This window comes from Gopherus flavomarginatus, chromosome 7 (genome assembly GCF_025201925.1).
Source record: "Gopherus flavomarginatus isolate rGopFla2 chromosome 7, rGopFla2.mat.asm, whole genome shotgun sequence".
Classification (NCBI taxonomy): Eukaryota; Metazoa; Chordata; order Testudines; family Testudinidae; genus Gopherus; species Gopherus flavomarginatus.
In genome coordinates this window covers 37,406,942-37,432,621 of record NC_066623.1, presented here as the reverse complement: position 1 = coordinate 37,432,621, position 25,680 = coordinate 37,406,942, and the positions used below count along the sequence as shown (strand labels likewise).

The 25,680-nt window shown below is 53.3% G+C and overlaps 1 protein-coding gene across 1 annotated transcript in view; it reads left to right on the top strand.

The window, feature by feature from the left end:
- The window catches only part of APBB3 (amyloid beta precursor protein binding family B member 3), a 31,815-nt gene extending 9,039 nt beyond the window's left edge, over positions 1-22,776 (top strand). The window contains exons 2-12 of the mRNA XM_050960925.1: positions 6,219-6,409; positions 6,639-6,715; positions 8,268-8,328; positions 9,303-9,449; positions 9,888-10,015; positions 10,567-10,681; positions 15,083-15,170; positions 16,348-16,431; positions 17,607-17,722; positions 18,649-18,834; positions 21,056-22,776. Of these exons, the coding sequence (XP_050816882.1) occupies positions 6,219-6,409; positions 6,639-6,715; positions 8,268-8,328; positions 9,303-9,449; positions 9,888-10,015; positions 10,567-10,681; positions 15,083-15,170; positions 16,348-16,431; positions 17,607-17,722; positions 18,649-18,834; positions 21,056-21,289 (1,427 nt within the window). The 3' untranslated portion in view covers positions 21,290-22,776. The remainder of the gene's footprint in view (positions 1-6,218; positions 6,410-6,638; positions 6,716-8,267; positions 8,329-9,302; positions 9,450-9,887; positions 10,016-10,566; positions 10,682-15,082; positions 15,171-16,347; positions 16,432-17,606; positions 17,723-18,648; positions 18,835-21,055) is intronic.
- Positions 22,777-25,680: the final 2,904 nt, after the last annotated feature.

Sequence of the window (25,680 nt, the reverse complement as noted above, 5' to 3'; positions counted from 1 at the left end):
TATGCAGAGCGCACGTTCCTTTGTTTAGGACAGCTGTTTGCCAGATTCCATTTGCGCAGAGCTTTGTGGTTTAGAAGGTGTGTCAATAGCAGCACCATACAGGGAAATCTTATAACTTCTTATATAATATTGCCACACATATTTTACCAGGACAATACTGACCAGCAAATGATGAGTTTTCAAAGGATACCTTACCAGGCATACTTTGTTCAAAGATTATTCCAATAGTGGGTAGGCTGGGAATATGGGGGTGTATTCCCTCACAACTCCCCTGGGCTTGGGCTGGCTCATTGGGGTTGAAGCCATGAAGTGTGTGTTCCTCTCCTGCTTGGAGGCCTCTGGAGTGGCAGGGTGGCTTGTTCTCTAGGCTCAGCAAGGAGGATGAGCCATTTGAGCCCCAAAGGGATTTGGAGAAGTATCTGAAAATGGAGATGTACAGTGGTCTGATCCTTTGCTATAGCTGACCCAATGGGATGGCTCAGGGCAGGTCTACAATACAACTTTGAATTGGTGCAGCTACACTGCTGTAGCGCTTCTGGTGAAGACTCTTAAGCTGACAGGAGAGCTCACACCCCGCAGTGATGTAGTTGTAAAGAAGTAAGTGTGTAGTGTAGACCTGGCTCAGGTCGGAGGTGTGACACCAGGCTTTAAACACTGAGGGTGTGTCTACACAGCAGAAAACCCTGCAGCAGCCAGTCTCATAGCCCAGGTGAAGTGACTGGGGTGTGCACTGCTGGACTAAAAATAGCAGTGTGGATATTTGGGGTTGGACTGGAGCCCAGCCTCTGAGACCCTCCTGCTCACTGGGTTTCAGAGTCTGGGCTCCAGACCAAGTCCAAATGTCTACATTGCTATTTTAGCTCTGCAGTGTGAGCACCATAAGCCCAAACTAGTTTACCTGGGCTCTGAGGCCTGGTCTACACTATGGGGTTAGTTCAAATTTAGCTGCATTAGGTCAATTTAAAAATGATTGCATCCACACAACCAACCCTGTTCTGTCGACCTAAAGGGCTCTTAAAATCGACTTCTATACTCCTCCCCAGCGAGGGGAGTAGCGCTAAAACTGACCTTACTGGGTTGAATTTGGGGTAATGTGGATGGAAATCGATGGTATTAGCCTCTGGGAGCTATCCCAGAATGCTCCATTGTGACCACTCTGAACTGCACTTTGAACTCTGATGCACTAACCAGGTACACAGGAAAAGCCCGGGAACTTTTGAATTTAATTTTCTGTTTGGTCAGCATGGCGAGCTCAGCAGCGCTCAGCAGCACAGGTGACCATGCAGTCCCAGAATCACAAATAAGCTCCAGCCTGGACCGAAAGGGAGACACTGGATCTGATTGCTGTATGGGGAGAAGAATCTGTGCAAGCAGAACTCCAATCAAAAAGAGGAAATGCTAATATATTTGCCAAAATCTCACAGGGCATGTTGGACAGAGGCTACACCAGGGACACACAGCAGAGCCGCATGAAAGTTAAGGAGTTCAGGCAAGCCTACCAAATGACAAAGGAGGCAAACGGTTGCTTCAGGTCAGAGCCCAACACATGCCGCTTCTATGAACAGCTGCATGGTATTCTGGGGGGGACTCTACCACTATCCCACCACTGTCCATGGACACCTGCAAGGGGGGCATCTCACGGAACATGGAGGAGGATTTTGCGGATGGAGAAGAGGAGGAGGAGGAGGAGAATGTGCAGCAGGCAAGCGGTGAATCCATTCTCCCAGGCAGCCAGGAACTTTTCATCACCCTGGAGCCAATACCCTCCCAAGACGGGGTCCCTGACACTGAAGCCAGAGAAGGTACCTCTGGTGAGTGCACATTTGTAACTACACTACAGGGTTTAAAAGCAATAGTGTTCATGGTCACCTGGTTGAAATAGGGGAATTTTTTTAAGGGAACAGTAAAAGGACCCCATTCATGCTGGGCTGTTTGTGCTTGGCTAAAAGAGATCGTCCCGGATAATAGCCATGTGGTGGGGTGAGGGTAGGTGTGTGCTACACATCTACCCAAATACTGCAGCCTCTCCTTTTAAATGTGAAACCCAACCCATTGCTTGCTCAGGGAAAGGGGGGCGCTGCAGTTTGAAAACATTCCCACATGTTATGAAGGCATAAGAAGTCAACCCAATTTTACTCTCCCTTATTATCTCCCCCTAGGTGCAAAAGTTTCTATGCTCCCCCTATCATCTCCGTCTCTGCGGTTATCACAGATTAGAAGGCAAAAAAAATGCACTCGCAATGACATGTTTTCTGAGCTGACGCAGTTCTCCCGCACTGATAGGGCACAGCTCAATGCATGGAGGCATTCAGTGACAGAGGCCAGGAAAGAATTGAGTGAGCGTGAAGAGAGGAGGCAGGACGCAATGCTGAGGCTAATGGGGGAGCAAACGGACATGCTGAAGCATCTGTTGGGGGAGAAAACAGACATGATGAAGCGTGTGTTGGAGCTGCAGGAAAGCCAGCAAGAGCTCAGACCTCCACTGCATCCACTGTATAACCACCTACTTTCCTCCCCATGTTCCATAGCCTCCTCACCCAGATGCCCAAGAATGTGGGCACTCAGCTACTCCACTCCAGAGGATGGCCCAAGGAACAGAAGGCTGTCATTCAAACAGTCTGATTTTTAGTGTGGCTACAATAAACAATGTGGCCTTGTCCTTCCCTCCTCCCCCACCCCACCTAGGCTACCTTGTCCATTATCTAAGTTTTTTAAATTAATAAAGAAAGAATGCATGGTTTCAAAACAATAGCTACTTTATTTCGAAGGGGGAAGGGTAGTTGGCTTACAGGGAATTAAAATAAACAAAGGGGGTAGGTTTGCATCAAGGAGAAACACACACAACTGTCACACCGAAGCCTGGCCAGTCATGAAACTGGTTTTCAAAGCCTCTCTGATGCGCAGTGCACCTAGCTGTGCTCTTCTAATCGCCCTGTTGTCTGGCTGCTCATAATCGGATGCCGGGTGATTTGCCTCAACCTCCCACTCCACCATAAATGTCTCCCTCTTACTCTCACAGATATTATGGAGAACACAGCAAGCAGCAATAACAATGGGAATGTTGGTTGCGCTGAGGTCTGACCTACTCAGCAAACAGTGCCAGGGAGCTTTTAAATGTCCAAAGGCACATTCTACCACCATTCTGCACTTGCTCAGCCTATAGTTGAACTGCTCCTTACTACTGTCCAGGCTGCCTATGTACGGCTTCATGAGCCATGGCAGCAAGGGGTAGGCTGGGTCTCCAAGGATCACTATTGGCATTTCAACATCCTCAATGGTAATTTTCTGGTCTGGGAAGTAAGTCCCTTCTTGCAGCTGCTCGAACAGCTCGGAGTTCCTAAAGATGCGAGCATCATGCACCTTTCCCGGCCATCCCACGTTGATGTCGGTGAAACGTCCCTTGTGATCCACCAGTGCTTGCAGCACCATAGAGAAGTACTCCTTGTGGTTTATGTACTGGTTGGCAAGGTGGTCCGGTGCCAAGATGGGAATATGCGTTCCGTCTGTCGCCCCACCACAGTTAGGGAACCCCATTGCAGCAGAGTCATCGACTATGACCTGCACATTTCCCAGAGTCACGACCTTTGATAACAGAACATCAATGATTGCATTGGCTACTTGGATCACAGCAGCCCCCACAGCAGCCCCCATCGACTATGACCTGCCCATTCCAAATTTATTCCCGACTGACCGGTAACAGTCGGGCTTTGCAAGCTTCTACAGGGCTATCGCCACTTGCTTCTCAACTGTCAGGGCAGCTCTCATTTTGGTATTCATGCACTTCAGGGTGGGGGAAAGCAACTCACAGAGTTCCAGGAAAGTGGCCTTACACATGCGAAAGTTTTGCAGCCACTGTGAATCATCCCATACCTGCAACACTATGCAGTCCCACCAGTCTGTGCTTGTTTACCTGGCCCAGAATCAGCGTTCCAGAGTATCAACCAGCCCAATGCCACCATGATGTCCCAGTTGCCACAGACTCTGCTTTCAGGAACATCTGTGTCCATGTTCTCATTAAAATCCTCCTTGTTCCAGTGTCTTTAACCCGGTTCTGCATATACTCAAGGATAATGCGCAAGGTGTTTACAATGCTAACAACAGCAGTGGTGACGGTGAGCTGAGCGGGCTCCATGCTTGCATTGGTATGGCGTCTTCAGGAAAGCAGGAGAGCAGAGTTGCAGTGGAGCAGTGAATGATGACGGTTAGCACTGTGCAGATTTCTGACAACTTGGAGAAAATTGCTATTGAGATTGAGCTCATTTACAAGAGCAGGAGAGCAGAGTTGCAGCGAAAGCTGTGGATGATGATGGTTAGCAGTCGTACTGCACCGTCTGCTGACAGCAGCACCCAGGACACAACAGCAACGGTGATGGTGAGCTGAGCTGAGAGGGTTCCATGCTTGCCCTGGTATGGCTCTGCATGGGAAAAAGGTGCAAAACAACTTCCCTGACATTGCTTTCACAGAAGGAGGAGAGACTGACGACATGTACCCTAAACCACCTGCGACAATGTTTTTGCCCCATCAGGCACTGGGAGCTTAACCCAGAATTCCAATGGGTGGCAGAGACTGTGGGAACTGTGGGATAGCTACCCACAGTGCACCCCTCCATAAGTTGATGCTAGCCACGGTAGTGAGGATACACTCTGCTGACTTAATGCACTTTAGTGGGGACATACGCAATTGACTGTATAAAATTGATTTCTAAAAATCAACTTCTATAAAATCGACCTAATTTTGCAGTGTAGACATACCCTGACACTCACTGCCATGGAGCTTTTTTTGCTGTGCAGACATACCCCCAGGCTCCCTGCCAGTTCCAGAGGGGTCAGTCTGACCCTTTCTCCTTCTGGGGATAAGAAGTCCAACACTGTGCACTTCCTATGGATGAGAGCTCAGAACCCAGGGTTCTGTGTGCTGCAGAGCTAAAGGTACTTCTCAAAAGAATGAGAATTTGCTGCTGTTTGCCATTAGGTGCTGCCCCCCACCCCAGAGCTGGCTGCATTTCAGTGGGGCTCCATGGCTAGTGTGTGCAAAGTGCTTTGGGATGTAAGTTGCTTGAAGAATGCAGATGAAAACAAGCAGCTGTTACAGTGAGAGTTAGATGGAGCTCCTGAGGGAGGGGCTCCAAGCGCAGTTAGTATTTCAGAATGTGATCCTACAAGTCCTCTGTGTTCAGAGTCACCAGGGACTTCAGAGGGAGTTTGGTGCATGGGGCGCTTCAGCACTGGGCCCTCCCACCCAAGCTCACCCCTTTGTGACGTGAATTTTTCCATCTAAGTATGAACCAATGGACTTCATACAAGGAGGCTCAGGAGTGACCCTCCTGGGAGTGACCTCCTGCCTCATGCTCTCCCCATTCTCTGGGAGCGTGCCAGCTCCACCACAACCAGGGGCTTCCCTCCTCACAACTGGATCAGGGCTCAGCCCTGGCTGAAAGTCATCAGGTCAAGACTGTAGATTCTATACTGTAGAAAAAGGAAGTGAATTGGACTGGTGCCATGGAGCCGGGAAACAAAATTACCTTGACCCTCCCTGCATACTCAGCCTAGTTAGAGTGTGTGTGTGTGTGTGTGTGTGTGTGTGTGTGTGTGTGTGTGTGTGTGTGTGTTGAATACACAGATGATGCACTTACAAGACATGCACATGAAAGCTTGTCTCTCTCACCCAGAAATTGGTCCAATAAAAGCTATTACCTCACCCTCCTTGTCTCTCTAATACCCTGGGACTGACACGCCTACACCAACACTGCATAAGACATGCACATAGCAGTTAATGTGACACTACATCTATATAAAGCAAACAACATGCAGCACCGTTCAACTACCTCATGCCCTTGTCCCCCATTTCTCTTTACACTCTGCTTTGTCAGGTTATGCTCCTACATAGACTGTCAGCTTCTGAGAGCAGGGACCATGTCCTCTTGATTTGTTCACTTGATGCCTTATTAATAATGCACAGTTGTTTGTATTCTAGAGGCAGCACCCTTCCCTCTGAGTTCCTGCTGAACGGGTACCTCAGAATGGCTCTAGGGGTGTTGTGCTGCTGGAGGTGCTGCATTCCATGGTGGTGTCCTGGCTCAGGTCCTGTGTCTCATCCCAGAGGTGGCTGCATTTCAGCCAGGGTAAAGGGACAGTGCGGTATCTGTAAAGTGCATTGGGATCCTTTAGGATGAAAGTTGCTCCACAAACCCTGACCCCAGCTGCCTGATGCTTTCTAGATAACCTGTGGAGTGACCAGAATCTGGAGACAGAGCCTGACCTTCCCGCAGGATGGAGGAAAATTCACGACTCCTCAGGGACCTACTACTGGCATGTGCCCACGGGCACGACACAATGGCAACGGCCGTCATGTACGTCTGGCCTGGGAGGGAGCCTGGCGGCTAGCGGAGAAGCTGCACTACAGGAAACGGTACAGAATGCCAGGAGAAGGTTGGCTTTAGTCTTCGCACTGCCAGTTCCATGTGGGAGGAATGAGATTAGATCAATCACCTCTGGTCACCATGGGAGGGGAGATGGCCAGGGCTAAGCAGGGCTGTATCAACAGCGGGGTTGCACCCATCAGGAACGCTCATCTGCACACAAGCTCCATGTGCTGTCTGGTGGCCTTCTCACGAGTCTCTTCTCCTGTCTCTGCTCAGGATCTGCCGGGAGCCACAGTAAAGCTTGTGTCCGAGGAGAGACCCATCCCCAGTCCAGTGGCATCGTTGCCCAGAAGGTAGGGCTCGTGGCAAAGGTTACCTTGCCAAAGCATGCCTGGTTAGGACAAACCCCATGGGAGAGAAGTCACTGGCACCTTGTCGTGTTTGCCTCCCTGGGTTAATCCCTACTGCTAGGGTTTGACTTAGCCTAGCTTTCATCCCAAGTGCTGGGTCCCGCTCCTTCCCTGGGGAGGCAATTCCACAGCCATGGGGGTGTCACGATCAGGAAGCCGTTTCCTGACAATCAAATTATATTTTCCTCTTAATTTCATCCCATTCCTCTTAGTTCCAAGCTCAATGCTCCTCTAAGGAACTTCCTTCTCCCTGGGCTGCACGGTGTCAGCTATCTGTCCCCACATAGTTACTGCTGAGCACCTGTCATGCAGGGAACCCCTTCCCCTCAGCTACTCTTCCGGCCTCCTCAGTGCTCACGGGTCTCCTTTCTAAGCTTCCCAGTTTTTCCCTGGCTTTTTGGCCATGTGGCACCCAGGGATCAATTAAACCACCCTGACCTCCTGCCCCAGCCCTGAAGCGCGGGACTTGCCTTCCCTGCTCTGGAAGGCAATGCCTTTGCATGGACAGCCCCCAAATCCACCAGCTTAACTTGCAGCCATATGCCAGAAAACCTACACATGGAGAAACTCTCTTACTGTCAACATCTGGCTAGGCAGCTAACTAAGGGGAATCAAACCTCATGCTTCAGGGCCCTGGCCAGCAGGTCAGAAAGGAACCCCCCATCTCACCTGAGCAGCATTGCACATTGGGCCAGGTGCCTCATGGGGTGTCTCTTGTTTATCACTTGCTCAGAAGAGTCTAGTACCAGCCACTGCAGGCGGCAGGATGCTGTGCTAGGTGGGTTGGCGTGGCTTGATCTGTTAGGGCAGATGCCGCATTCCTGTTTGGCATGCCGGAGAATGCATGTGCCCTTCACAATGGTAAATGGGGGCATGTCATACTGTTTGGATCAGGAGCAGCCAACATCTTCCCAGGCCAGACAGTGTCTCAGGAGAGAGAGAACTCACCCTGATCCCAGGGGTGGAACTGGGCACAGAGCTTGGGGGAGAGGGAGAGGAGAGGGTTCACCCTGATCCCAGGGGCAGTGGGGCCAAGAGCTTGTGTTGTCTCTGCATTGGATCATGAAGTCGGGCCTGTGTCATGACAGATGAGTGATTCCGGAAGCCAGAGTCGGGTGCTGCGGGCACATGCTTGCACCTCTTCTGGGAGGGCCCTGTTTGTTGGTGCTGCCCATAGGAGAAAAGGGCTGGTTTTCTTTGCTGAACATCCCAGGCCCCAACTCATGGCTGTTTGGTGGCCTGTATGGAAGCAGCTGGTGGGCCTCGGTCCAGTTCCTAGTGGGGCAGGGTCTCTATCAAGAAACCCCACCCCAGTAAGCACCCACCAGGCCAGGCCAGGGCGAGTGAGCAATGCCTTCCAGCCCTATGCAGGGTCAGATACTGTGCCCTCACTGCTCTGGGCAGAGGCAGGGGCCCCCAGCCTGCTGGGCTCCTGCTGCTGCTCCCTGCCATGCCCTGCTCAATGCCATGACTAATGCCGTACCTTCCTTTGCAGGACCTTCAAGCCCTGGCATGAGGAGGAGTTCCCTCCTGGTGGCACAGAGCCTGGCTCCAAGGTACTGTCACCGAGGGGTCATTTGGCGCAGGCTCTGGAAGGGAGTTAGTGTGCAGGAGGGGGTCAGGGCTGGGACAGGGGGTTGGGATGATCTAGTGGAGGGGTTTGGGCCCTGGGGGCTGTTGGTGTGGCTGGGCTGCTCCTGTCCAGTGGCCACGGGCAGCCTCTTGAGGTGCATTTCAGTACCCAGCATGCTCTCATGACTCCCGTGCTGGCTGTGAGTGAGCCCCGGGAACAGACAGACAGTGGGTGGCAGGACCGGCTTTAGGCCAATTCCACCAATTCCCCTGAATTGGGCCCCGCACCTAAGAAGGCCCCGTGCCCAGTGAGAATCTCTTCCCTGGCTAGAGGCGCCTTTTTAATTTTTACTCACCTGGCGGCGCTCCGGGTCTTCGGCGACACTTCAGCAGTGGGTCCTTCAGTGCCACTGAAGACCTGGAGCGAGTGAAGGACCCGCCGCCGAAGACTTGGAGCACTGCCCGGTGAGTACAAGCCCCATGTGTTTTTTACATTTTCTTTTTTATATACAGTCATCCCTGCCAGGGCCCCGTCGAAACTGTTCGAATTGGGCCCTGCATTTCCTAAAGCCGGCTTTAGTGGGTGGAGCCCTGAATTCTCACCCACGTGTGCTGCTGGCTTCATAGAATCGTAGGACTGGAGAGGAACTTTGAGAGGTCATCTAGTCCATTCCCCTGCACCCAGCAGAACCTCCAGAGGCACAGGATGGTGCTGGTAGCTGGGCTAGCTGGGGCCTTGGGCCCAGTTGTTTGATGTTCAGAGTCCTGGGCAGCTGGCATGGCAGTGACCCCAGCGGGTTGGCTTGGCAGAAGCTGTTTATACTGTGTCAATTAGCCCTCTGCCCAGACTGGGTTGCTATATTGGCCTTGGCTCTGTCAGGCTCAATGAGGCTGAGGGGAGCTGGTGGAGGGGTCTGGGCTGTTGCTGAGTGTGACCCCCATGTGTGTCCCCCTTCAGTGCTTCGTTGTGCGCTCCCTGGGCTGGGTGGAGATCCCAGAGGAGGACCTGGCCCCGGGCAAGAGCAGCATCGCGGTGAATAACTGCATCCAGCAGCTTTCGCAGAGCAAGTGTGAGGGTCGGGACCCCGTGGGCAGTTGGGGTGAGGTGAGTCCCTTTCCCGACATGGGGAAGAGACCACTGGGTGCCACGGGTGCCTGGGAGGAGCATGGATCTGCTCATAAGAGTCAGGACGCTGTCCCCGGAGTCCTGGCTTCCCAAGCTTGGCTAGTGACTCTCCATAGGGATCTCCTGCCATCTCAGTAGCAGCCGCGACTCTGCCTGATTCAGGGTCACTGGGCAGAGGGTGAGAGTCACTCCCTGTGTTCCCCCAGCCTGCCCCTCCATCCTGATCCCAGACGCAGGCACTGCCCTCCCCAAAGTATGCATCCTGGGGGTGCCCTCAAAGCTCCTGGTGGGGGAAAGGGTGTCCCATCCCCACCTGCCTCTGGCCACCCCTCTGGCATGGGTGGGAGGGGGAGCTGGGCAGCCTGGGGAGGGGAAGGGGAGGCCTGTGTGCTGAACACCCCTGCTCTCTCCTTGCAGGGCCAGAACATGGTGATGATTCTGAAGAAGGACACAATGAGCTTGCTGGACCCTCTGGATCATAGCCTGATCCACTGCCAGCCCATCATCAACATCCGTGTCTGGGGGGTGGGCTGCAACAATGGCAGGTGAGTGGCCAAGGAGTTGGGGGGCTGCTGGAGCTCACTCTGGGGGAGCCCTTGCCACCCGGGTACAGCAGGCACACTCCCTGGTGTGTGGGCAGGACTGCCCCGGGTCCTGTAATCCAGCCTCCAGGGACATTTCAAACCGCTCTGTGATCCCTTAGGGTCCGGTGCCAGGATGTGGTGTCACCCCAGCAATGGGGCATCACTGCACATAACACAATGCAGGGCATTGCAGCCCAGGGCTGGCATGGCTCCCTTGCACTGTACCTGCTGGGACACAGGGCATTGCTTGGTACTGCAGCTAGTTCTCTGCAGTGGGCCTTTCCTCCCTTCCCAGCAGGGCTCCTAGGGAAGTGCTGGTGAGGGGTGCGTTGAGGTGCATGTCCCAGCTCGCTGCTGCCACACAGGAATCAGTGCATTAACTGCTGTCTCCTTTCCTCTCTCCACATGCTACCACGCTGGCTGCAGGGACAGGTAATGTAGCTCAGCTTCCATGGGCAGGGCCGATGCCCCACACCCATCATCCTGCTCACCCCACTCTCTTCTCCTTGCAGGGATTTTGCTTTCGTGGCCAGCGACAAGGACACATGCATGCTGAAGTGCCATGTCTTCCACTGCAATGTGCCTGCCAAAGCCATCGCCAAGGCCCTGCATGAGATGTGCTCCAAGGTATGCTCCTGGGGACATGCCACCCATCATACCTGGGCCTGGCCCAGCCTGGCTTTGTCAGCCCTGCTGAGTTGGTGGCAGGGAGTCCTGAGCCCGCATGCCCCTTCACTCCTTTAGATCAGGCTTCTCCTGGGCTAGGAGCCAGGTTCCCCTCCTGTTGGCAGGTGTCTCAGAACCGGACATGCTCCAGGCCTCTGGCTGTTGGGAGGCCTCCCAGAGCAGCATCCATGCTTGGGAACAGCATGAGGCAGGACCAACAGGAGTCACTCCCTGATCCAACGGGGACCGTCCAGCCTGGCCCTGGGGAGCGGAGACCATGGCAAGGGCACTGATGAGCACTGTGGGTGAAGTGCAGGGCTGGGAGTCATTAAGGTCTGAATGCCAATTCCTGGTCTGCCACAGACTTGCTGTGTAGCCTCAGACAGGTCATTTCCCCATTGTGTGCCTCAGTTTCCCCTACCTGATTATAGAATCATAGAATATCAGGGTTGGAAGAGACTTCAGGAGGTCATCTAGTCCAATCCCCTGCTCAAAGTAGGACCAACACCAACTAAATCATCCCAGCCAGGGCTTTGTCAAGCTGGGCCTTAAAAACCTCTGAGGATAGAGATTCTACCACCTCTCTAGGTAACCCATTCCAGTGCTTCACCATCCTCCTAGTGAACTAGTGTTTCCTAATACCCAACCTAGACCTCCCCCACTGCAACTTGAGACCATTGCTTCTTGTTCTGTCATCTGCTACCACTGAGAACAGCTGAGCTCCATCCTCTTTGGCACCCCCCTTTCAGGTAGTTGAAGGCTGCTATCAAATCCTCCTCACTCTTCTCTTATGCAGACTAAATACCCCTGCTATCAAATCCCCCCTCACTTTTCTCTTATGGAGACTAAATAACCGCAGTTCCCTCAGCCTCTCCTCACAAGTCATGTGCCCCAGCCCCCTGATCATTTTCGTTGCCCTCCTCTGGACTCTCTCCAATTTGTTCACATCCCTTCTGCAGTGAGGGGACCAATACTGGACACAATACTTCAGGCGTGGCCTCACCAGTGCTGAACAGAGGGTAATAATCACTACCCTCGATCTGTTGGCAATGCCCCTACTAATACAGCCTAATATGCTGTTAGCCTTCTTGGCAACAAGGGCACACTGCTAACTCATATTCAGCTTCTCATCCACTGTAATCCCCAGGTCCTTTTCTGCAGAGCTGTTGCTTAGCCAGTCGGTCCCCAGTCTGTAGCGGTGGATGGGATTCTTCCTTCCTAAGTGCAGGACTCTGCACTTGTCCTTGTTGAATCTCATCAGATTTCTTTAGGCCCAATCCTCCAATTTGTCTAGGTCACTCTGGACCCTATCCCTACCCTCCAGCCTATCTACCTCTTCCCCCAGCTTAGTGACATCTGCAAACTTACTGAGGGTGCAATTCATCCCATCATCCAGATCATTAATAAAGATGTTGAACAAAACCATCCTCAGGACTGAACGCTGGGGCACTCTGCTTGATACCAGCTGCCAACTAGACATTGAGCTGTTGATCACTACCCACTGAGCCCGACAATCTAACCAGCTTTCTATCCATCTTATAGTCCATTCATCCAATCTATATTTTTTTAACTTGCTGGCAAGAATACTCTGGAAGACTGTATCAAAAGCTTTGCTGAAGTCAAGCTATATCACATCCACCACTTTCCTCATATCCACAGACCCAGTTATCTCATCATAGAAGGCAATCAGGTTGGTCAGGCATGACTTGCCCTTGGTGAATCCATGTTGACTGTTCCTGATCACCTTCCTCTCCTCTAAGTGCTTCAAAATGGATTCCTTGAGGACCTGCTCCATGATTTTGCTGGGGACTGAAGTGGGGCTGACTGGTTTGTAGTTCTCTGGATTCTCTTTCTTCTCTATTTTAAATATGGGCACTATATTTGCCTTTTTCCAATCGTCTAGGACCTCCCTCAGTCATCACGAATTTTCAAAGATAACGGCCATTGGCTCTGCAATCACATCAGCCAACTCCCTCAGCACCCTCAGATGCATTAGATCCGGACCCGTGGACTTGTGCATGTCCAGCTTTTCTAAATAGTCCTTAACCTGTTCGTTCACCACTGAGGGCTGCTCACCTCCTCCCCATACTGTATTGCCCAGTGCAGCAGTCTGAGAGCTGACCTTGTTTGTGAAGACCCAGGCAAAAGAAGCATTGAGTACTTCAGCTTTTTCCACATCATCTGTCACTATGTTGCCTCTCCCATTCAGTAGGGGTCCCACACTTTCCCTGACCACCTTCTTGTTGCTAACATACCCGTAGAAACCCTTCTTGTTACCCTTCACATCCCTTCTAGCTGCAACTCCAATTGTGCCTTGGCCTTCCTGATTACACCCCTGCATGCGCTAGCAATATTTTTATACTCCTCCCTAGTCATCTGTCCAAATTTCCACTTCTTGTAAGCTTCCTTTTTGAGTTTAAGGTCATTGAATATTTCACTGTTAAGCCAAGTCTGCCATATTTGCTGTTCTTTCTGCACATCAGGATGGCTAGTTTCTGTGCTCTCAACCAGGCTTCTTTAAAATACAGCCAGTTCTCCTGGATTCCTTTCCCCTTCATAAACAACAAGGAGTCCGGTGGCACCTTAAAGACTAACATTTATTTGGGCATAAGCTTTCGTGGGTAAAAAACCTCACTTCTTCAGATGCATGGAGTGAAAATTACAGATGCAGGCATTACAGAATGACACATGAAGAGAAAGGAGTTACCGCACAAGTGGAGAACAGTATTGACAGGGCCCATTCGATCAGGGTGGATGTAGTCCACTCCCAGTAATAGATGAGGAGGTGTCAATTCCAGGAGAAGCAAAGCTGCTTTTGTAATGAACCAGCCACTCCCAATCCCTATTCAATCCCAAATTAATGGTGTTAAATTTGCAAATGAACTTTAGTTCTGCTGTTTCCCCCTCATATTAGCCTCCCAAGGGATCCTGCCCATCCATTCCCTAAAGAAGTCAAAGTTTGCTTTTCTGAAGTCCAGGGACTGTATTTTGCTACTCTCCTTTCTTCCTTTTGTCGGGATCCTGAACTCAACCATCTCATGGTCCCTGTTGCCTACGTTGTCACCCACTTCTACTTCATCTACCAATTCTTCCCTGTTTGTAAGCAGAAGAGCAAGAATAGCACGGCCCCTATTTGGTTCCTCCAGCACTTGTACCAGGAAGTTGTCCCCAACACTCTCCAGAAACATCCTGGATTGTCTGGCATTGCTGTATTGCTTTCCCAGCAGATGTCAGAGGGATTGAAGTCCCTCATTAGAATCAGGGCCTGTGATCTGGAACCTTCAGTTTGTTGTCCGAGGAAAGCCTCGTCTACCTCATCCTTCTGATCCAGCGGTCTGTAGCACACACCCACCACGACATTACCCTTGTTGCTCTCACCTCTAAACTTAATCCAAAGACTCTCAACAGGATTTTCTCCAGTTTCATACTGGAGCTCTGAGCAATCATACAGTTTCATACTGGAGCTCTTTTACATACAGTGAACTCCTCCATCTTTCCTCCTGTACCTGTCCTTCCTGAACAGTTTATGCCCAGTTTATACCTATCCATGACAGTGCTCCAGTCATGTGAACTGCCCCATCACATTTCTGTTATTCCAATCACATCATAGTTCCTTGATTGTGCCAGGACTTCCAATCCTTCCTGCTTGTTTCTCAGGCTTCTTGCGTTCGTGTACATGCACCTAAGATAACTAGCCGACTGCCCTACTTTCTCAGTATGAATCAGGAGGCTTCCCATCTTGTACCCTCCTCCTTGTGTTTCCTCCTGGTATTCCACTTCCCGACTTACCTTTGGGCTTAGGTCACCATCCCCCGGCGAACCTAGTTTAAAGCCCTCCTCATTAGGTTAGCAAGCCTGCCTGCAAAGATGCTCTTCCCTCTCTTCGTTAGGTGGATCCCATCTCTTCCTAGCACTCTTTATTCCTGGACCAGCATCCCACGGTCGAAGAATCCAAAGCCCTCTCTCCAACACCACCTGTGTAACCATGCATTCATCTCCACAATTCGATGGTCCCTACCTGATGATACAGCTCTTTCCCCCTGAGCTGTACAAGTGCTAATGAGAGTAATAGCTCGCTCCTATATAGCATGTCTCAAAGGGAAGATGGGGAAAACAAGTCACAGAAAGACTTGCCCAAGATCACCAGCAGATCTGGGACTAGCACACATGTCTCCTGACTCCCAGGCTAGGATTTTAGCCACCAGGCTGGAGACAGCCACACTCATTTTCCCTGGTACTATCCTGCTACCCAGCAGGGGTGTTTTTGCCTGACCGCCCAAGGCTTGAGCCCCACCAGCCAGGATCTGAGAGCAGAGGCCTGTGGGAAGTGTCTGTGTCATGGTGTTTCTCTGTGCTGTGCAGATTATGGCCGAGCGGGCAGTGGTCAGCAACAGCCTCACTCGATCCATCACGCTGCAGCCCATCTCACAAGACAACTTACCGCTGCAAGGTACTCCAGGGCATTTCTTTCACCCCCCGGCACCTGCAAATGCCTCCCATGCCACCGGGGGCACGAGACCCCATCACCTGCACTCTGCCCACTGATCATCTCCTCCATGCCTACTGCCAGCATTGCCACCCCCTGTGCACTCTGCACAACTCCCATTTTGAAACCTCCACTAAAGACTTTGCTCACAAATGGTCCTTCCTTTCCCATACCGCAAGCATCTGCATGAGTGACAGGGCCAAGATCTGATACTTCCTGGCCCACCAATGGGTGGCGAGTTCTGTGGGCCCGTGGTGCCTGACCTCCAGGAATATTCCTGGTGGCCAGGCACCACAGGCCCGGCTCCAGCACTGGTCTGTGCCTCAGCCCCGTCTTCTGTCCCTGGGCACACTCCCACCCCCGCATCCTCCTGGGCTATTTAAAACAGCCCGGGGCCTCCACTCACCACCAGCAGGGCTCTGGGTGTTCTGGGCACCACCAAAATGTCTACAAACCTGCTGCCCCTGCAACCAAGGATAGAAACCCTCACCTTGTCCCATGGGACAGCTGGGAACTCCCTACCCATGGGTGCAGGGTGTTCCTTTCTAGCCCTGAAAGGGGCTGAGATATCAGCTCTCAAACTGATGTCCCCCAACCCCGATTTACAGATAGGAGCTTTGGGCTGCATGCCAGAGGATGGGGCTCGCTCTCTCTCTCCAAGGCCTGCCCCGTTGTACCCATGACAGCCTGTTTTCATAAGCAGGGTGGTGGTGGGAAACCTAGCACAACACAACCTTTCCTTGAAAGAAAGGCCTAAGGTGTGCCCTGGGCTGTGCTCGGAGCCTGTGGGGATGGGCTCAAGGCCTGGGCGCTCCTAGAACATCTTCAAGAGAAGGAAACAACCCCATATGCACAGAACCAATCCCAGGGCGGTGGAGGGCTGTTCGCCAGCAGAATGGCTCGCCTCCTGCTCTCTCTGTCCTGTAAGCCCTGAAGCCAAGCGACTGGTGCTAGGTGGGGAAATCCACGTCACTCGTGCCTGAGACACAAACAGACATCCTTTAGCTGGGCAGCCCTCAGGTCGGCCTTTGCCTGGGGGTAATACAATGAAGCCCCCACCCCTCGGTAAAGAGTTGGGCTTTGTTCAAGGTGGTGAAGAGCTGGAGGAGAACTTGCTCTGGCTTGCTCTTGTCTCTGGCAGTTGATATTGGGGACACTGTGAGGCAGTCTATCCAGAAGTACGAAGCCCTGTATATTGGCAGCTTACCGGTGCCCAAAGCCATGGGTGAGTAGCCCTGGGGGGGAAGCGCTTGCTGCAGTCCCTATGCTGTTACATCATATGGGCCACTGCATACTGAAAGAGAACGCGGGGGTGGGGGGGGATGCTGCACCCACTGAACGGTGTCGGTGGCCAAATGGCCACTGGCTTCAATGGGAGCAGAGTTAAGCCAGCACAGAGAGCTCCTGAAAAGCGCAGCCAGGTTGGGGGTTGGGGTGCGGGATGCAGGCTCTGGGAGGGAGTTAGGGTGCAGAAGGGGGTTCTGACCTGGGGCAGGAGGTTGGGGTGCAGGAGGGTGTTTAGGATGCTGGCTCCAGCTGGGCGGCGCTTACCTCAGGTGGCTCCCAGAAGTGACCGGCATGTCCCTCCTCTGGCTCTTAGGCAGAGAGGCCGGGGGCTCTGTGTGCTGCCCCCATGGCTGCCTCTGTGCTTAGAAGCTGGACATGCTGGCTGCTTCAGGGAGCTGTGCAGAGCCAGGGCAGGCAGGGAGGCTGCCTTAGCCCCACTGCCACTGACCAGATTTTTAACAGCCCAATCAGTGGTGCTGACCTGAGCCAATGGATGCCTGGCAGCTCTGAAGGGTTTTTTCTTGGGGGGGGGTCGGTGGGCACTGAGGCCTGGCTGTGCTGTGGACCAGCCCAGGGGCGGGGGGGCAGTAGTGAGGCTTGGCTGTGCTGTAGGCTGGCCTGGGGGGTGGCACCAAAGAATCCATGTTGTGAAGCACTGAGGGCTGGTCTGGGGCACTGCTGCTGCCTATATTCCCTGTTGCGTTGCTTTCTGCCCCTGGTCCCCAGGGAGTCTCCCCACTCAGTGTCTCCAGTGGCTTCTGCACTAGTGACACTGCCCTGTAACCATGGAACTTGCAATCTCTGCAGGATTCGCTGACATCTCCTGCCAGTCTCTAGCAGGTGCTGCCCGTGCCTCACCCTAGCTGAAGGGGCTGCTTGTGCACCCCTCCTTTCACCCCTCTGGCTAGATGAAGCTGCCTGTAGCCCCATCTATCCCCACCTCACTAGACACTGGCAGCGCAGAGTGCTCCCACCCTTGCATTTCCCTCTGGGCAGCACAGCCCCGCTGAGTCCTGTAGGCTGATGGGTGAGGAGCCTGATGGGTGAGTGGTAACTGGCCCCATTGTGCCAGGCATGGAGGATGTGGTCCATCCCCTCTGCTCATCTCCCCAGGGATGGTCATACTGAACGAGGCCATTGAGACCCTGATGAGCAGCCAAGGCCGTGAGCAGTGGACTCCCTCCCTTGTCAGCGTGTTGGACTCGATGATGACAGTGCACCAGGCAGAGGTAACATTCCACATGCTTGGTCTTCTAGAGGCTCTACCACAGGGCAACTACCCCTCTCCTGCTGCTGAGGGGTGCTTACTGAGTGGCTGCCTCTGGAATACAGGGGGTTCACTCATTGAAGCCCCCATGCATCAAGTGGAACAGGCTCTAAGGTGGGTTTGGGGGTTTCTTACTGCAGCCCCCGCTGCCCTGGAGCCCACCCGGTTACACTCCTCTGGCAAATGCAACCAGAGAACAGGTCCTACTGACCTTGTAGCCAATGCCCTCCCACCTGCCCTCAGCCTGTGGTTCCAAGCCACTCACTCATTAATGCCACTAGGCAATGCCAGCAGTGCTCAGGGCTGGCTGAAAGGAGTTCAGCGCTGCCAGCTCATGGGCTTTGAGGTTTGTCTGGTTCTCCACATAGCTGCCATCAATTGTCCTGAAGGGACACTGAGCGCAGGCCTTGGGCAACGAGAGGAGCTCGATGCTGCTGGGGCCCACCCAGCAGCAGGCACAGTGAGGGGCTGGGAGGAGTGTTGCCAACTTGAGCAGTAAATAGGACAGCGGGGCCGGGCTCCTGCTGGAAGTTGCAAGGACACATAGGGTGTAGGCACCAGGAGGAAGAGGAATGACGCAGGAGGCTCTGAGAGAAAATAAGGCAAAATGAAGCCAAGGGAACATAGGCTGATGGTTGGAGAAGGCTCATTATCCATCAGGCCATGGAGTTGCTTCCCCGTCTACAGGCTGGAAGCTCCATTGCTTGTGAGCCCTGGGGACAGTAGGGGACAAAGCCGTAGGCCCAGGGGATGGCCTAGCTGGGACATGCTGGGTCTTTTCTGCTGTGGTTCTTTGCATCCCTCTCAAGGACACTGAGGTAACCCTGAGGCAGGGTCGTTTCCTCTCTGCCTGAGTCTAGTGACTGCTCTTGTGTGTGTTTCTTTGAGGCTGGTGAGGAAGACGCCCACATCTTTGAGTGCCAGGTCCGCTACGTGACCTTCATCGGGGTTGGGAAGGATGCTCACACGTTTGCTTTCATCGTAGACATGGGGCAACAGCATTTCCAGTGCACGGCCTTCTGGTGTGAGCCTGATGCCGGCACCATCTCAGAGGCTGTGCAGGCTGCATGCATGGTGAGTGTGCTCCACCCCGCCCCAGGGGAACTCTCTGTGGTGAAAGGTGCTGGACTGAGAGCCCTAGAGACTGACACCTTCCATCTAGCCCCAGAGAGGGGCTGCATGGGCAGCTGTCCTTCAGCCCTGCCCTATAGAGGGGAGTCCATGATCCAGTCAGTCCTTGCTCTCTACTGAGACCTATAGACTGGGACAGCTCTGAACCCACCTGCTGTGGGCTGGCATTGCAGGCTCTATATTCCCAACCCTGGTTGTTGGGCTGTTTCACCTCTGAACCATCCCCATGAGGGACTCTGTTCCACCTCAGTGGGGGGTATGTGTGTGGGCTCTGGTCTAACAAGCCCCCTGAGCCACCTAGGTCCCTAGAAGTGTGGGTATCACTGGCAGACTGTAGCTCTTAACAAGCACGTGGTGCTTTCAAAAAGCTGCACAGTGTGTGGGCCCTGCCAGTACATGTCTGCAGCAGGGTCCAGGCTGGGTGGGAGACATGCTGCTGTCTTCCCTCACATGGGGCCATGTCCTCTAGAGCCAAACCCGGTTCCCTGTCAGGGAACTCACCTTGGCATTTGGAATGGGTCAACTTGCTCAGCTACCCCCTCAGGCCCTGAGGCCGGGGAGGCACCTGGATGCTTTGGGGCCAAACAATATGCCCAGCCCCCTTCCAGCTGGGCTTTGGCCACCCAAGGGAGCACCCACAGTCCCTGTAGAAAACAGTGTTTAGAGGTCAGGGGTAGGGCATAGTCTGGGGGGTTAGTGATGGGAACAGATAGGGGTGGGGCAGAGTCTGGAGGGGTTAGTGTGGGGGTAGATGGGGGACGGGTTTTCATTTTTCACATCTGACACAGATGTCTGTAAAAAAAAAATCTATTAGCACTGGAAAAAGTATAGAGAAGGGCAACAAAAATGATGAGAAGTATGGAACAGGTTCCAGATGAGGAGAGATTAAAAAGAGTGGGCCTGTTCAACTTGGATAAGAGATGATTAGTGGAAGATATGACAGAGGTCTATAGAATCATGAATGGTGTGGAGACAATGACTAGGAAACTGTTATTTACCCCTTCATATAATACAAGAACTAGGAGTCAGTCAATGAAATGAATAGTCAGAAGGTTTAAAACAAACAAAAGGAAATACTTCTTCACACAATACACCATCAACCTGTGGAATTCGTTGCCAAGAGATGTTGTGAAGGCCAAAATTATAACTGGCTTCAAAAAACCATTAGATAAGTTCCTGGAGAATAGGTCCATCAATGGCTATGAGCCAAGACAATCAGGGAGACAACCCCATGCTTGGGGTGACCCTAAACCTCCAACTGCCAGAAGCTGAGACTGGATGACGGGGTGGATCACTGAATAATTGCCCTGGTCTGTTGATCCCCTCTAAAGCACCTGGCATTGGCCTCTGTCAGAAAACAGGATACTGGGCCAGATGACCCATTGGTCTGACCCAATGTGGCTGCTCTTATGTAAACTCGACCCCCCAACTGATTCATTCCATACCCTGACACTTGCCTCAAAACACCCCTGGAACTTGCTGCCTTTCCTTGGGGTTCCACTGCCTCGGTGTTTCCTGTGTCCACTCTACATCAGTGGCCTGGGGAGTATAAGGAGAGGGGCTGCTCCCAGGGAAAACCCTTTGAAGCTGAGGCGCTCTGGGCATCTAAAGAGAAGGTACCATCAGCATCTCACAAACCACTCTCCACAAGCACCTACAGGAAATGGGCTAAAGCCAGAGCAGACTTGGGTGACTCGGAGCTGGGGGGAGCAGGATGGGAGAGGACTCTGGGGGGAATGGGGTTTAGTGGTCAGAGTAGGGGAACTGAAGATGCCCTTTTGCTGGTATTGTCCGGCTGGAGAGTCTGCTGAGAAGTATGATGCACACATGAAATGCAGAGCCAATTTGTACGCATGGGAAGGAGGCGGTTCTAGTGGTTAGAGGAAGGGACAGAGACAGGGTTCATTGGCTCCATTCCCAGTTCTAGGAGAGAGTGGAGTCTAGCGATTAGATGAAGGGGCAGACTGAGTCAGAACTCCTGGATTCTATCTTTAGCTCTGCCAGCTGCCTTTGAACAACTACCTAATCGCTCCGTGACTCAGTTTACCCACAGTGCATGGATGACGACAACACTTCTCCGCTTGCTGGGCTCTTGTTGAGGCACAGCGCTCTTTGTGGTCTGGTCTCTGTGACACTCTGACTCGCTGCTCCCATTCCGTCACAGGTTCAGTACCAGAAGTGTCTGGTGGCCTCCACCTCGCGGCTGAGGCCGAAGGGCAGCTCACGGTCGGTGCTTAAGATGAAGAGGACGGCATCTGTGGACTCCCCAGGGTGCCCGTTCCCTTCCACGGGCCACTCCCTGCAGAAAAACAGCAGCGGCACCAGCACTCGGAAGCGGGGGGTTTTCTCGTTCTTGGAAGTGTTCCGGCAGAAGCATTCAATGCTGCACACCCCATAGGGTGCAGCTGTTGGAGAGGAGGGGGGGTAAGGCAGCAGGCTCCTTGGCTGGCTTGTGTAAATAGAGTAACCAGATCTGTTGGCTCTACCTGCAGCTAATGGCCGACAGACCTAAAGAGCGAGTCCATTCCCCGCAGGGAGAGTCCCAGCTGGCCACAGAGGCAAGGCCAGAACCCAATAGTCCTTTGCTTTGTAGATAACCCCCTGGGGAGGAAGGTGGGTGTGGGGGGCTCGGGGGAGTAGCAATGACCCAGCACATGTATGGTTCCAAGCAGGGAATGTTTCTTAATATCCGGAGCAGTCAGCAGCGAACATGACATGCAGGCTGAAGGCAACCAAGTTCTGCCTTCGCTGGGGGCCGGGGTGGGCAGATGTTCCAGTCAGGGCATAGCTCCTTGGGATTCACTTCGGAATGGGAGCTCAACTTGATTGTAGCTGAAGGCCATGGGCGCTGCTGCCACCACAGCAAGAAGGGTTGGTGTATTGCCAGGACCCATGAGTCAACAGAGGGGTTTCACCTCCTCAGCCCTGGCTCTTCCAATGAACCCCTTTGATTTTCTGACAGCAGTATGGAGGGCAGGCACAGGCCATGGGTCTGTGTCTACTGGCTGCATATACGAGGAAAAGCCTTTTGCAGGCACCTGACTAACCATCCCCCCTGCCACACTCTGAAAGAATGATCTGCCTCTTTTCCCACTTCATTCAATAGCTGGTAACATGCTGCTGGGAATGGTAAGAGGCCTGTGGGAAGGGAGGGCTCTATTTCGCCCTCCTGCTGTGAATTGTTTTAATTCTAAATGAATTCTTGCCTCCTTTGCTCTTAAAAATATCAGTGGCAGCAGCCCAGGTGCAAATCCAACCAAAACAAACCAGTGAGCACTGCTTAGTGATCACATGCAAACCCACAGTAACAAACTGGTGCACGCAGCCCCAATAACTAAGTGTGTGTAGTGCCAGTGCGCATGGAACACCAGCACGTGCAGCCCAGCACACGGGAGCAGCCCTTCTGTAACAAGCCCATGGCCAGGTACCAATACCCTGGTGCCCAAGGCCTGGCACTGATACACCAGTGCTCCTGTGAAGGACAACTCTCATTTTAAAGGTAGGAAAAGAAAATCAGTGTTGGACTTCTAGTGGGTTGTTATGAGCTGGTGTGTATTCCTACTCCTCCGGGGGGGAGCCCATGTGTGAATTCCCACCAAGCCTAGTGGGTACCTGGCTCAGCCGTGTCCAGAGCGGGCCAGCTGGGGCTGTAATTGTTAAGTATAGTATGGACAAGCTGTCCTTCCAGTTGCAAGCCAGTCACACATTACCTGCTGGTTCCTTAAAGGGATTGTTCTCTTGCCCAGTTTGGAAATCACCTTAATCTGTCTTCACGCCCATATTTCTTTACACTTGCCTATCAGTTCCCCGGGGGAGCCCGTATGATAGACTGAAGTCTACCTCAGTAACACTTTCTATCTGATCATTTGTGCAAATAAAACACTAACATGCAGCAAGCACGAGCCAGCCCCATCTTTGCTTTAGCCCCTTCCTGCTCAGGATCGGACTGGGGTCAGAACAAGCTGTATGGGGGCTGGGGGGGCAGAAGGGGAAAGGAACTTTTTTGCTACACAGAAGTAGGAAGATAGGAACCACCAGACTGGCTCAGACCCATGGTCCATCTAGTCCAGTGGCCTGTCTCTGGCAGTGGCTGGCACCAGATGTCTCAGAGCAGTGGTACTGGAATAATTTTTATAGTGGACGGTCCTAAAGGTGGAAACCATGTTGTAGTGAAGCGAAGACTCACTGGCATGGTGACTCTTACTGGTCCTCTTGGGATTTAGGTCAACTCCAGCTCTGGAGCACCTCCTTCTGTCTCACCTGCCTTAGGCTCTGTGTCCCTCCTGGACCCCAGTGCCCCTTTACCTTGGGGTTCTGCCCCCACAGTACTCCCCCACTCTGGGTCTCCCCTCCCAGGGGACCCCCCCAACCCTCTAGCCCCACCTTGTCTCAATGGTTACTGCCAGCCACCATCTAACCTCCTTTTCCTGGGGCAGACTGCAGTCTATAGTGGCCATGCATCACTGGCAAGGGGGTAGGACCTGCTGCCTCTGCCTATTCCTAGGATGCACCTTTGCAGGCCTTCACCAAGGCCTGCAGTTTGGAGGGTTACCGGACTGGCGCTCCCAAGCTCCTCTTGCCCTTCCCCAGCACTGCTCTACTTCAGGTACCTTCCCATGCCAGGGCAAGAGTGAGCCTTCTTTGTCTCATGGCCCCCACAGCCCTTTTAGCCAGGCAAGTTGTGGCCTGATTAAGCCAGCCACACCTGGGGGCCAACTACCTCACCAACTTCCCCCTCAGCTGCTCTTAATGCTTTTCCCAGCTGCAGCCCTCTCCAGGGCTGCTTTTAATCCCTGCCTACTGGAGTGGGGCAACTGCCCCACTACACATATATTTGGGTTGTTACTACTTCAAGCCAGGGGGTGCAGCAGCACCCACCAGAACCAGCACTTACTCCTCCCTCAGAGGACACTGCAAGAAACCCCACAGTAGGCGGCATGGGCAGTGTGTAATGGAGGCTTGGGGAGGCTAAGCCTCCCCAAACCTCTGCTAATGCACCACACCATGGGCTGGGGGCTAGGCCATGGTAGGGCTCAGAGCTCCTCTGGGCAGCCGGGGCTTGGGGCTCCTCTGGTTGTGGCTTGGGGTGGTGGGCCAGGACTCAGGTGGGCGGGCTGGGGCTCGGAGGTAGGCTGGGGTGGGGGGGGCTCAGCTGGGGCTCCAGCTGCAGTGGGGGATTCAGGGCGCCTCTGGTATCAGCGGGCAAGGGGTGGGGGAGGAGCAGAAGGGGCAGGGTAAGGGTTGGGCTGCAGGTGACAGGGCAGTGCAGGAGGCTTGCCTCCCCAAACAGGGTTCATGTGCCGCCCATAGTAGGCAAATGGAAGATAATCTGCCCCCCCACCAGATGGATGGGATTGAAATACAAACCAACAGTGTCAGAGGCTGTGACTCAGTCCTTCATCGAACACCCTCTGGTGCTGAACTGGTGCCTGAGACTCTCCATGTGCCTCACACCTCAGACTTCTTGAGGAAAATGACATGGGTGAAATCATGGCTCCACTGAAGCCAATGGTAAATCTCTGATTGCTGCAGCAGGGCCAGAACTGCCAAGCTAAACCACTTGCAAATTCCCTGTCTAATCACAGCTCCAAGCTTGCCACATTGCACAGGTGCCAAGTATGCAGGGCCAGCACTTGGGAAGGAGCCCTCCAGGAAACAGCATGGGCTGTAGTGGGTAGTCTTCCATAATGCCCCAGCATGGTGATAGGGTGTGGGGGGTACTGGTCTGCTGGAAAAGTCATCTTTCAAAACAGATCAAATATAGAGGTTCTGACTAGTTGAGTCATCAAAAATCCCATGGCACTTTTGGTAAGATCACTGTCATTTGTATTGTCATCCATAGACAGAGGACCAGAGCCCTTTGTGCTAGACACTGTACATACACACAATAGGAGACAGTCGCTGCCCTGCTAGCTGGATGCACAGACTTGCCAGCTGGTACCAGCATTTGGTGCTGATCTCAGGCATTCCTAGGGGCTAACCATTCTCAGCTAACCGTTTATGACAGTCCGGAGGCTAGACAAATGGCTGGTGGAGACTGGCATAATGGGCAAAGACACAACAGCAAACAGGGAAGGGTTAAGTAGTGAACAAGGGGGAAGGGTAGAGAAGGGAGAGCAGGACAAGGGGCTCATACAAGGCCATGACTAGGTCAGCACAAGGAGCTGGGGACAAGCCCTTGGTATCAGTGCTGCAAATGGAGCGAGAGGTTGACCCACATATCAGAAAAGCCGGAGTGGAGGCAGGTGCAGTTGTCAAGATAAGGGTCTAGGCACAGAAAGAGAACCGGTTGGCTTCTGTAAGAACAGTGGCTAAAAATAGGGCAAGATTTGGCAGCAGGCTCAGGCTGGCTGGCTGAGGCAAGGGGGACCCCAGGTTACAGGTTGGAGTGCCAGGGAGGCTGGTGGCACTGCCAAGGTGATGGGGCAGAAGGGGTTTTTAGCAGGTAGGATAAATACAGTATAAGTAGTTCAGGTTTGACCTCGTTCATCTGGCTGCTGGTGAGACACCCAGGCAGAGAGGTGGGCTGGGATAAACGGCAGCAGGATAAATAGGAGGCACGTTTGTGAGTCATCGACACAGAGGTGGCAGCTGAAGCGACCCCCGGCGGCAGAGCCAGCACCCGGGCTCCGCGCCGCTCGGGTCCGGCTGGCGACTTGGCTGGGCCCGGCTGCGGTCGCCGCTTCCCAAGACCTCGCATTCACCGCAGGTCCCCTCCGGGCCCGGCCGCAAGCTCCGCCCAGCGCAACTCAGCCACGCCCCCCGTGAGCCACCGCCTCCACGCCCTGG